General features: G+C 37.5%; 1 protein-coding gene across 1 annotated transcript in view; it reads right to left on the bottom strand.

The window, feature by feature from the left end:
- Positions 1 to 405: 405 nt before the first annotated feature.
- DHX9 (DExH-box helicase 9) overlaps positions 406 to 13,072 on the bottom strand; it is a 41,204-nt gene continuing 28,537 nt past the window's right edge. Inside the window, 12 exon segments of the mRNA NM_174036.2 lie at positions 406 to 1,340; positions 3,249 to 3,449; positions 4,360 to 4,475; positions 4,631 to 4,860; positions 6,291 to 6,418; positions 6,527 to 6,688; positions 7,235 to 7,346; positions 8,140 to 8,300; positions 9,983 to 10,135; positions 11,292 to 11,365; positions 11,652 to 11,746; positions 11,927 to 12,140. Of these exon segments, the coding sequence (NP_776461.1) occupies positions 929 to 1,340; positions 3,249 to 3,449; positions 4,360 to 4,475; positions 4,631 to 4,860; positions 6,291 to 6,418; positions 6,527 to 6,688; positions 7,235 to 7,346; positions 8,140 to 8,300; positions 9,983 to 10,135; positions 11,292 to 11,365; positions 11,652 to 11,746; positions 11,927 to 12,140 (2,058 nt within the window). The 3' untranslated portion in view covers positions 406 to 928.

Raw genomic sequence — 13,072 nt, 5'->3', positions numbered from 1 at the left:
GTTCACATGTCAGCGGCATTAAGATATGAACTCTGTTCTAATGGAAAAACTCTGTAATCTCTACTATACTATACTGTGCTACTGAAATGAGAAATGTGAAAATTCACTGGAAACAAAGTATATACTAAGTGTATAAATGTCTCCAATAAAATAACCTAGCTTAACAAATATCCTTTGAAATACATGTTAATGTTATTTGTCAAACACCTAAACATTATGCACTGGTGAAGCTTCGCTTACCTTAGTTTTTTGGATTAATTTTTAAACTTTAAAATTAATTTTAATACTGGAAACTACTAACCATGAAAAAAGAGAATGCTGACCTTGGTCTTAGATTTTTCAAAGACAAAGCCTGGGAAAAAGTAAAAATACTCAGTCCTAGGTCAAAAGTTTTATTCAGGTACAGAGATTCAGGTCAATTGGGTACCAGCCAGTATTTAATTCAAGAATAACAACAGCATTCCAAAGCTATTTATTCTAACTACTGTAGGTAATGACATCAGTTGGTATAGTTATGAAATGAAGTAGTTTTCCCCCTGACATTTAAAACTAATGAATATAATTAACTGGCATTGTAAAATTATTCTAATGTGTAAGATCAACAATTAACTATACATGGCCAGTATTCAATGTAATACTTTATTTTCTATTGTATTAAACTAAAGTCAAGAAAATATCAAGTATTTTAAAGACAGTTCTCAACTCCTGAAAGAAAAAAAATACAAACTGTGGTACCTTTATTATAGATTATATTTTACACAATATAAACAAAATCACTAATATAACTAAATGTCTAGTAGTTTAAGCTACAATGAACTACAGAACAGGTGGAAAATGGGTTTACTTACTGGCAGCAAATAACTTGAGAAAATGGGTAGCATGCTTTTTTATTCAACTGTCTACGCATAGACACTGACATAACTCAACTTTAATAGCCTCCACCTCCTCTTCCTTGTCCAAAGTAACCACCCCCATAGCCCCCTCTGCCACCTCCTCGCTGGAACCCTCCAGATCCTCGGTATCCTCCTCCACTCTCCCCTCTGTAGTCCCCTCCTGACATACCTCTATAGCCACCTCGGGAAAGCCCTCTGAAACCGCCACCGCCGCCACCAACACCACCACCACCTCCAACATAGCTTCCCCGAAAGGAGTTGGAGCCACCCCCATAGCCACCGCCACTGTAGCCTCCTCTACCACCATAGCCTCCACCACCTCCGTAGCCTCCAGTGCCATAGCCTCCAAGACCATAGCCCCCACCGCTGTAACTAGAACCTCCCCTTCTATATCCACTTCCATTGTCATAACGAGCCATCTTGGGAGGACGGGGACCATCTCCATACCTAGGAAAAGCACAAAACCACCTCTTTAGTAAAGCATCCTGAATACTTCTTAACTAGTCACAAAATATTAACATTTAGTCATATTTGAATATTTAGTACACAAAGGGAATACAGCCAAATGCACCAATTAAGCTGAAATGAAATAAATCTACTAAACTCCAAGATAGACACAAGAGGAGGCATATCTGTAAATATCTGTTTTTCTGAAGTTCTTACTGGTTCATTCTAAAAATCCTAAAATTTTGGCATGTGTTTACAACTTTCACTCATCTCAAATATATGGCATTCTAAGAAAGTAATAATTTGACCTGGCAATAAATCATTTGACCTTTACCACAAAATATTTTCCTGTATTAACTCTGAAAAATGTCTTTGCAAAATGCCTTTGGGTAATTTACTTACATCTAAATTGGCTTCATATGGCAAAGAAAGGAGGGTAATGAAAAACTGCAGAGCATCAACATGTCTCACCAAAATGTCAATTTAACATACCCCAATCTGCTCACTCCTCCTGTGCAGCTTTTCTTAGACACTAGCATTACCAACTCAGCTGCTGTCCATGCCAGAAACATGGTGGGATCTGTCTTCATTCCCTCACTACACTGCTCTCCCCATTTTAATCCATCACCAATACTTACTGACTCCATCGCAAATCTTTCTAATCTAGTTACTTTTCAATTCCCCTGTAATTCAGACCACCATTTTATTCACACAACATAACCTCTTTATTTCTATCCCATCCTTACTAGTTCCTGGCCTTTTGTCCTTCACAGAGCAGCTTGTATGCGAAGCCTTCTTGATCACCACCCCTTCCTGACAAAAGTTATATCTCCTAAACATCTATGAGTACTGCACTTATACCATGCCTGGGACATGTATTTTCCATCTTTCTTTCTGAAGAGTCTTTCTCAATTATTCTGTACAACTGACCTTGTGGGGAGACCACAGTTATGAGAGCACCGTTTCAGGAGCCTTCCTGTCTGCCTGAGAATCCAACTCTACCATTCACTAGCTGGATGATCTGGGTTTTAACTTCCCTGTGCTTAGTTTATTCATTTATATTAAAAGGGATAATGATCTACCTACATCACAGGTGGATTAAGTATTAAAACAAGCTAATATGGGAAAAGCACTTAGCACAGTGTGCCACACCCTAAGTACTATGTTTGATTAATTCAAAGGAAAAGTTAACTCAGTACGAATCAAAATGGAATGCCAGAATCCATAAAGCACACAGCATTTCTGTATAGTAAGTTAACACTTTAAAACCAAATGCAGTTAAGTGATTTTTGATGTGGAGATTGCAAAATATTTTTGAATGACAAATTTTAATGACTGTGTATTAGATATTGTTATTTTAACACATTTTGGGGATGTGACTTGTAGCCATGTTCTTAAAAGATACATGAAGCATACTGATGTAAAATGTCGTTAACACCTGCAACTGAATCACAAATGGCTGACAATCACTGAAACCTAAGTTAACAGAGTTTAACTACTGTTCTGCCTTTTCTACAGGTATCAAAAATTTTGAGAGTAAAAAGCACTGGGCAAAGAAAATTTTTAAAGGTGAAAAAAACTGAAGCAAATAAAACATTTTAAAGATTAAACTCTGATGCTTTTCATTTGAAGCAGCAGCAATGTAACCCCTCATCATTTTTCCTTTTTTTCCTGTCATGGGACCTACCCTGGACTCTATATGTACTTCCAAGGTCTCTTTCTATCTCTAGCACGCACTGGTGTAACATATCATTAACACTCTTTCTCTGAATGTGTTAACCAGAACTAAACTTCATTTAGAATGTGTACAGAATTTTAACTTAAATAACAAGGCCTCCATAAACTAAATGTAGAGTAAGATTACTGTCTCTTCTGCTTAGTTCAAAGAAAAGTTACTGTGGTACCCACCGTGTAGTGCCTATCATAAGGTTGATACCAGCAGCTGAGGGCCGAGAGATCTGGCGGATTGTGTTCAGCATACGTTCATTAACAGGATCCAACTGGCTGATGATACCAGGCTGTTTGGTTACTTCAACAACCAGAGCCTCCATGGCTGCTCGAAGAGCAGTGATACAGGCAGCAGCTTCATGAGATATTTGCAGTCTGATCCTAAATTAGGGGAAAATGATTAAAAATGAGAGGAGGTACCCACAGAAAAGGACTATTATCTCCCAGTTTCACCCATGGCAAGTGATGGGATAAATTTAACTTCTTTCCCAAGTAACAATACTTTCAACAAATGTAATGGCCCTAGATTTAGCAAACACAGGTATGAAGAGTAACAATAAGCTAAACCAACTTCTTAAATTTCACTGCTAGCTACTGGCAGGAGTTGTGAACCATGAAGTCTACCAAGCGAAGTACTCTTAGCAATATAGATCACTTCAGCCTCCAATAAAAGAATGAAATACGAGACTCAGAGTTCTGTAAATTTTCATGAATATGACTGAGCCTACTAACCATTAAGCTCTGTTCAATTCTGCCAAGTGGTTACTACACAGACACCACTAGTCTCTAAGCAATATGAAGTGTACATAACAAAGAGGCATCCGAATTCCAATTAGATTCTAACTCCTTAGTGTGGTATTCACGGCAGTGGATGGGGCTCCAGTGAATAATGCAGCAGTCCCCAACCTCTCTGGCACCAGGAATCGATTTTTGTGGAAGACACTTTTCCCACAGACTGGGGTGGTAGTGGCATAGTTTGGGAAGATTCAAGTGCATTACATTTACTGTGCACTGAATTTCTGTTATTACGACATCAGCTCCACCTCAGATCACCAGGCACTGGATCCCAGAGGGTGGGCACCCCTGACTTAATGCATCTGCCTCTGCAAGTATAATCAATTTAACTTCACAAATCATAAGCCTAGGATATACTACTCTTCAAAAGACAGTGCTATAAAACACATTGTTTATGCCATTGAATTTTGCCATATTTCACAAATAGATTAGCAGCTGAATTCCACTACATTTCAATTCTAAGAATTCAGGTGAGTTCACATCTGAAAATCCATACCAGTCGTCTACAAGCACAAGCTGTCCATCAGACTGAACTTTCTTGGAGGCAAAGAGAAGCAGCTGCAAGGGGGTGACTAAGGTCATGCCTTTAGCAGAGATGGCCCGGGTTCGAATCTGAAGGTAAAGAGGCAAGAGGAGAAAGTTAACATTCCAACTGTCAGTCAACTACCATATACTAATAAATGGACTAAAACTCATGTTCCCACTACACATTAATAAAGTAATCTGGATTTCAAATGTAAAAGTTTTCTAAACCTCTCTTTTCTTACCTTTTCACCAAATACAAAGAAGGGAGATGGGTACTTCATGTCTTGGCTGCTAAAAGGACAATTAACAGATGACTTGTGGATAAGTGCGTTACGCCCTTCAGTGGTGAGAATCTTTCTCTTTTCCTTATGGTAACACACATTGGGGTATACACCAAAGGCCAGGAGAGAGATAACAACATCCAGATTATTGTCTGGTCCAGTGTTAGTAAACACTTGTGTCAGTAAACACTCTGTTAAGAGAAAGGAGATTAAAAAAAAATAATCAAGTATCTGGCTAATTCTAACACTGAATTTACCAAAATTAAATGACAATTGTAAGAATTAACTCCTCCCTCATTCTCTTTTTCAAATAACCCATTTAACTGTCTCTGTTCTTAGCATTTTTGCACTCAGATTAATGCAAGGAGAAATTCTGCTGAGTCTTCACCATTTTAGTAAAATTAAAACGTCTGTTTTCTTTTGTAGACACAATGTAAGCTTGAAGTACTTAAAAACAAATACCCCAATTAACCATCTCCTCTCAGATTAGAGATAGACTGGTATGACCAGTATTCCACCTGCTGCTCTTAAAAAGCTGTTCCTTCTGCAGAAGATGAAATGATGACCAAGAGCAACACACTAGAAAAACACTGATGTTTTCACCCCAACAATGCTTTATGCCCAGCCCATCACATGGAAAGTATCACGGTAAGAGTATGGATAAACTTTGTCCCCAAAAGCTTGTATACCAGTCTTATAAACTTCTGAACTGAATGAGTGTGGACAAGTAATTTAAACCTCTGTGCCAGGTGCCTCATATGGGGGTCATATCTGCATCTCAGGAATTTTATAAAGCGTCTATCATACAAAAATGTCCTATTTTCCTTTGATTTTTCAAAGTACAAATTTAGTCAGTTTACAACAGAAGAAAAATGTTTAATTATTTAGATATGGCCCAGAAGGTAGTCCTTCTGTCTCTCAACTAGCTGTTTCTGGTTACGTGTTCCAATTCTCGATGTTTCAGAAAATTAACTCTGTCTCAATCTAGTTGGAAAAGTACAATAGTCCAAATTCACACAAGAAATGAACAGTTGGATTACTATTCCAATATCATATATCAAAGTCCTCTATGATTAGCTGTCCATTAAAACTTACTCAAAGCCAATTAAAATTTAATGCAATAGAGCTTATTTCACATCTAAGAATGAACAGATCAGCACAAACCACTACCTGAGGTCAATTCAACCAACTGCTCATTCTAGAAGTGCAAAAAGCTAGGCCTATGTTTTTCACAAGGTAAATGGATTAGAAATAAAAACACACCCTTCCATCTAAAAAAGACTAATGTGTAACAGATTCACTTTGCTGTACAGCAGAACCTAACACAACACTGTAAATCAACTATAATCCAATAAAAATAAAACCTCCCAAAGCAGCACAATTCTCAAAACATCTATTAATCATCTTTGTACAAAACTGTGATTTGAACATTATAACCTTTTGCAGCCTTAAAAAAAATTCAATTAATGTGAAAAACTGATTATCACCAGAGTTCAAAAAACTTAAGAAACAGCTAGGAATACAAAAAAAAGCAAAAGCCTTATGTTTAAAGCTAAAATATACTGGACTGTCAATGTGAATATATAATATTAATAAGGTACTTTAGATATGAGAATCTTACCTTCTGGAAATCCAGAATTAATCAGAATCTCTTTGAGCTGAACTTTGGCTTCCCAGGTCATTCTTAGTGTTGCCATATTGAGTCTTTTGTGCTCACAGAAACGTATCTCTGCTTCTTCTCCGCCCATTCTAAACAAACAGGTTAAGAAGTTATGCTCAAAGCCTAAAGAACTAGATACAGATTACAAACTAGACAGTTCATTCAATCTTACAAATCTTTGTCTTTCAAGCCCATACCTAGCATCATCCCAAGCCTGGAATACTGATAAAAGGGCCACATGATCAGAAAATCTGTTTCCAGCAAAATTTCGATGGATATAACCCAGTCGCTTTCCTTCACTGATGAACGGCTCTGGAAAGCAGGTGGCGGCAGAGATGGTACAAATAGCGTCTCCCACACTGAAAGAGACGAGAAAACCAGTCTAAACCACATTCTTGTTCCAGCAACTCGCGCAGTACAGTCAATTGTGGGTCAGGGTATCAGCTATCATATTGCTTTTTTAGTACTGAAATTGGTTTAACAAAGAACTTTACAGCTGCTCTCCAGAAGAAAAAAACATAATGAACTTTGATGTTAATGGATGCTTATTTACCATAAATTGACCAAGTATTCTATTTTCCTTTCCCATTCTCCCTCATTTTACTAAATCTCTTAATCTTCAAAACTTTCTCTTTCTTGGACAGCTGCTTAACCTCCTAGAGGAAATGCACTTCTCTTGATAAATCTGTGCTCTTTGTCTCAACAAATTAGGCCCAGGTATCCATCTACTAAAACAGTCTCTTCTCATTTCACACTTTCCTCAGTATCTGAAGTATGCCACTTCTCTACTGAGGAATATTTAAGCTTTTTCTTCTATTTGGGCCCATCCTGTTTTTACTGGGAGGGGGATGAAATTCTGAAACTGTTTTACCATTTAGTTGTAAGCAATAAAACAAAGCACTTACTAGAAAATACATCCCATTATCATCATTTTGCCAAAACGAGGCTCAATGGGGAGTTTAGCCAGGATTCGTCCTAGAGGAGTCAACTCATCATTGGCATCTAACGCATCAAGCTCTGCGGGGAGAGATTTCTTTGTGAGCAGAAACAGTAAGGAACACCCCTTCAACCCCGGCGGCGAAGATGAAACTTAACTTTACAGATTAAGTTTCTGTAAACTTAGATACTGACTCAAGTTTTCATCATTTGTCAAGCCAACTGCCAGCATTATGCCCATATCAACAATTCTGTTCACTCAAAAACAGAGCAAGATTAATGAAGAAAGCACTAGAATTAGGCCCTGTAGGCTATAAAGCTGAGTACCGTCCATGAGAAGTCTGTAAGTACAGTAATAACTATAACAGGTGCATAAAACATGCTGTAACAAGTCTGACACCATCTGTTAATAATTTTTAGAAAGAAATGAAACCTGGAGAATAAATTTCTGAAGTTCACATAGCAGATGAGCATGAGATTAAAAATTCAAATTGACTCCAATGTTCTTATTTTTTTCCACTATATACTGTTTCTCTAAGTGTGATTAGAAAACAAAGAGGTTCTAAGAGATGTACATAAAATGCTGTGGGCATCATGAATAATTCAGTCTGATCTTAAATATTGGTTAAGAAATAACATCTACCTTTTCTCCATTTTTTTCCCCAAATGAGATTCATATTACTACCCCTTTCTTACCTTATATTGCTCATTTTATATACTGATCATACTAAGTACATTAAGCAACACTGGAAGTTTTACTATCACAGTCCTGTGGACTGTATCCTCTTCTTGACTCCTTTGTGAAGTGTTATTTATCAGGACAAGACAGATGGTATAATTGACATGAACTAGGCAGACCTGTATTTGTGGGTACCTCTAAGTGTGTGCTCCGCTTCAATCACAGCATCCAAAGGCGGAGGTTCAATTGCCTTGGCCAGAAACTGGCCAATTCCTCCCAGACGCAGAAGTTTTATGCTCAAAGCAATTTCATGCAATGGTGTTCGGAACATCTCTGGTGTCATGTGGGTTTCAAGTCTAAGAGAAAATAAGCATAAAATAACCATCTTCTTTTGTGTACACACGTGTTTAATTAGCAAAAACCTTGCAGAGAGCTATCAGGCCCTTCCCTCATCCTTCCACAATTACCGAAGAACACTTATATTTACTATAAAGACTCTCTTCCCTTTTACAATTAATAAAAACTACACAAATAAATTAACAATAGTATTTACTGAGAGTTTACTGTGTGCCGAGCACTGTTCTCAATACTTTCCATTACTGACATACTTAATTCTCAAACAAATCCTATGGAGTTAGCATTATATTACCTTTTTTCCCCCACTGAGGAAAGAGACACAAAAAGGTTAAGTAACTTAATCTCATTTTGTAGAATGGGGAAATAAAGACCTCAAGAGTGTGAATAGGTACAAATAATATCAAAATGCAGGTCTCTACATTTCTAATTCATGCTTATTCTATATGAACTACTTGTAACGAAGATTCAGAGGGACCATCTGGAGGTGAATGCAAACATTTCTGGCAAGACTTAGACCAGCTTAAATCAGGTTTACATAAACGCATATAGCATACCTATACTTTATCTTACAGAAAAAAAGAACAAAAATCTCAATCTATTCATGCTGTTACTAGCTGTGAGCTGATTTTACTCCAAGATGTTTCTTCAGTTCAAGGGAGAATCCAACCTTTAAAAAGAACTAAGTATCATGTTGCAGCCAGTTGCCTGCATTAATTTCTGATGCTCAAATAAACCTACATTTACAATTACTAGGGAGCCATGCTACCAGTATAAAAACAAATCAAAGCTCTGATTTTTATTCAGTGTTATATACATCTAGACCTAAATTAGTCTGGCCCACAATTCTTCATTGTGGTAAATACACACACACCCCTAACTTACCTTTATTATCAACTTGTTAAACCTAACGTACACCACACTGATTTCCAGAAAACATACAACTAAATAGATATCTTAAGTCTATAATTCAAGGCCAGTACTTTTTTTATTTAAAAAAATTGGGAAGGGGGGCGTTGTGGGGAGGCACACAGGGAATACAACTTGATTTGGAGAGCCAACAATCTGAGAAGATGGTGTGCTTATGCCCAGAGAAGTATATTAAAGCACCTGGTCTCATCCACTAACATTCCCCAAAAGGCCTTGTGGTATAAATGGGAAATGGACAAGGCACTGACAGACTTGGATTTCAGCACTGGAGAGGTCTGCTAAGCTCCTCAGACTCTGGCTTCCTTAGGTGAACAACACCCTCTCTCTCTCACACACGAGGCAGGTCATATGACAGAGGTGATGTGCTGGGTGGTTGTGGGGTCTATAAACGCATATTTTAACATATTTTTCCAGAAAGCTAATCATTTCATAAATATCAGTACTCCCTATGTGGTGCCAGAATAATGCACATATATCCTTTTTTTTTTTTTTTGGTGGGGAAAACACATCATGCTTTTAAAAGATTATCAATAAAAAGTATACCAGTATCAAATATGCCACTGTGGATAATTTCTAATTTCATCTCATTCTCACCATAATCTTACATCTAAGCTAAGTTTCCTGCAATGAACTTAACTGAAAGCACTATGTACTGAGTTCATTAAGTTATGTCAGGGCAGAGGTGTGGGGAGGGGCTGTGTGTGTAAAAAGGCTGAAAGAAAATCTTCCTTCTTCACTCAAGAATTGGTCTTACCTCTCAAAACGAGCTCGGCTGCAGAGGTGAAAGCAGAATCCAGGGCGCACACGGCCAGCTCGTCCTTTCCGCTGCTCAAGGTTTGTTTTAGATGCCCATACTGTAGCATAATTGGTCATATTGTTGTGAGCAGTGAACAGCTTCACTTTTTGCCTAAATAGGAATGGGCGGTTAATTCTAAAACTCACATGACTATCAATACATGGCTATTATATTTCCACCAAGTGGCAGGTGCTTCCAGATAGTTAGGCCTACCTGCAATGTCTGTCTGTGAGCAGCACCAAGAATCTGACCCTGCACTCTCTAAGCTGCCAACCTACTATGAGCTGATTTAACACATACGTGCCACTTGCCAGCTGGATGATCTTGGCCAAGTTACTAATCTTTCTGTGACTCATTTTCCTCATCTGAAAATGTGTATAATACTAGCACCTACCTCAGAGTGTTTTTATTTATAAACATTTTGTGAATTAATGAACACATAGCATTTAAACAGGATATGGCACATACAGGTAACTAAGTGCTAATTATTCAAGGCAATTCTATTCCAAAGTTTATAACTGCTAGGCAACCTATGATCTAAAGACTATGTGCTAAACCGGAATACGTAGTACTTCTAATGACCTCACCAAGCGTTGTTAGCAAGGTACTTCTGGAGCCCTGTAGCAAACTCGGAATTTGTCAATGTCGCACACAGGCAGCTGTCACTAAATGACTGAGGTTGGCCTGACATGGGCACTGGCAAATCTTTTTCAACTTCCAGGACAGGCTTAGGGACTATACTGAAAAGACAAGCTGCACAAGCTGGCTGGACAGAACCAAGCTCTGCCGTTTCTGTCCTCTCTGTGTATTACCTTACCTGTGACACAGTGCCGCCCTGGCTGTGTCCCAGGCCATCTCATATAAATGTGAAGTCTTAATTCTAAGTGAGCGTCCTACAAGTAGGACATTTGTCACAACCTAAATATTGGTTATCTTTACACACCAAATAGCTCACTATTGTACTATGTGCAGTGGTCAATGGAAACACCCAATGGCTTATGAGAAAAACACCAGCAGATAAAAAGAGTGAGAAGCAGCCAGAAGCTAACATTAAGCTCTGTCACTTTCTACCATAACTGATATGATGATCAACACCAAGAATCACTCAGTAGCCTGTAACTCAGTACACAGAGATACAGCACAGTAATTTTGATGGTAAGAGAATAGACTTTTAAAGTGTTCTGATTCTGTAAACTGACTTTAGACACTACATAGAACTTTCTAAAGATTTCTTACATCCCAGGCAATGGGTTCCTTGTGAACTTACTTGCAGGAGTCAATGACATAAACAACATCATTTATGGTAATGCTTGTCTCTGCAATATTTGTGGACAAAATGATCTGTGAAGAAATGATATTTTAAAAATTACACTCAGGAAAATATTTTATTATGTACTCAAAAAGAATGACCTGCCTATGTAGTAAGTGACAATAGAATTACAAAAGTTTAAAAACAAAAACAAAAACAAAAACCACTCAATGACTGGATAACTGGAAAAACCACTAAATTCATGAAGAAAAGACCTATGTTTTTCTTCCTCAATTTAGATCATTTACAAGTAACTGTTTTGGATAGCTCTTTGAAGTCTGTCTCATTTAATATCTAAGGCACTTGCAACCCTGTTACCTTGGTTACTCCACTTGGTACTGGATCAAATACTTTGCGCTGTTCCTCTCGCGGAATCTGAGAATGCAGAGGTAGAATCTGATACCGGTGGCTTCCTGTAACAATATGGAAAAATTCAGGTCTTAAAAAGGAGCCTAGTTTAAAACTGACTACATTATGTACTTTTTAATAAAAAATCGATGCATTAAACTTTGTTTTCACATACTGGCGAGGGAACAAGCAAAATCATTCATTTCCCACTCTCAAGTAGTTGAAAATTCAAGAAAGACTCATACCAAAATGTGGATTCATTTCCAAATGCTTCTGCATAGTATAAATCAAATTCCAGCCAGGCAGAAAGACCAACACCGCTCCAGGAACATTAAGGGTCTCAATGTACAGAAGTAGAGCTTCAATGAGTTCAAAAGGAGTTTCCTTTTCATTCAGTTGAGCCATGCTTATCCTTGTTTCTGCACCATATTCATCACCACAGATCAGGTTGCAATTTGCCTGCAAAAAATAGGGAAACATATTTTGGACTGTCTCAATTACCACAGCCCACAACTAGGCAGATGTGTTCTCAATGTCCAAATGACACCTAAATATCCTTATTATCTTTAGCTGTTTAGTTGTATTTAGCATATAGAAGAAATTTAATTTTTAAAAATGTAAAACCACTGCATACTGGCTTACTGAATTTTTCCACTGACCAACATGCCCCGTAGGACATGACTAAAATTCAAAGCACAAACTCTTCATTCTACTGAAACTACTAATGGCTCTTTCTACCAAGTTTCTCTCTTTTGACTATAAACTTGGTTTTTCAAAAATATTTTCCTTACCGATTAACGAACTGCTTCTATGATCCTCTCTTTGTATCAATTACTGTATAATTACTTTATATATACACAATGCTTCTCTGTGTAATTTCCAGACTCATCTCACCCTAAATATTAAGTCCTTTAATTCTAAAATGAGACCTACAGACAGGGTATTGGATCACCTTCATCTGAAATACTATGGTTGGTATTTTCCAAAAAGTGTGCCTGAGAAACAAAGATAACCCAAACCTTCAGTAACGAGAAACAAACTTGTTATGATTCCCAACCCCCATAAATTTTCTAATTCATCAGAAGATTTGAGAACGTAATTCACAATATAATTCATTTATATCTTCAAATCGTCTGATTAAAACTACCAATCCTCAAAAAAAAAAAGTCTGAGGTTATGTTTATTATATTATACATTGTTGGCTGCCGTGTAGTCTTCATTCTGCTCACGTTTCCAGACTTAAGACGCATTTTAAAATATCACTGGTCCAACTCTTAAGCACTATGAAATAAGTGTCAACTTTTCTTTCCTGTTTCTTCTTAGGAAATCCCTCATGATCCCCCACTTTAATACTCTCTCCATGTGCTAATGTCATCACCATACAGTCTGTG

This window comes from Bos taurus, chromosome 16, assembly GCF_002263795.3.
Source record: "Bos taurus isolate L1 Dominette 01449 registration number 42190680 breed Hereford chromosome 16, ARS-UCD2.0, whole genome shotgun sequence".
NCBI classification, from domain to species: domain Eukaryota; kingdom Metazoa; phylum Chordata; class Mammalia; order Artiodactyla; family Bovidae; genus Bos; species Bos taurus.
Note: the sequence above shows the minus strand (reverse complement) of the source record. Positions and strands in the feature narration are given on the sequence as shown.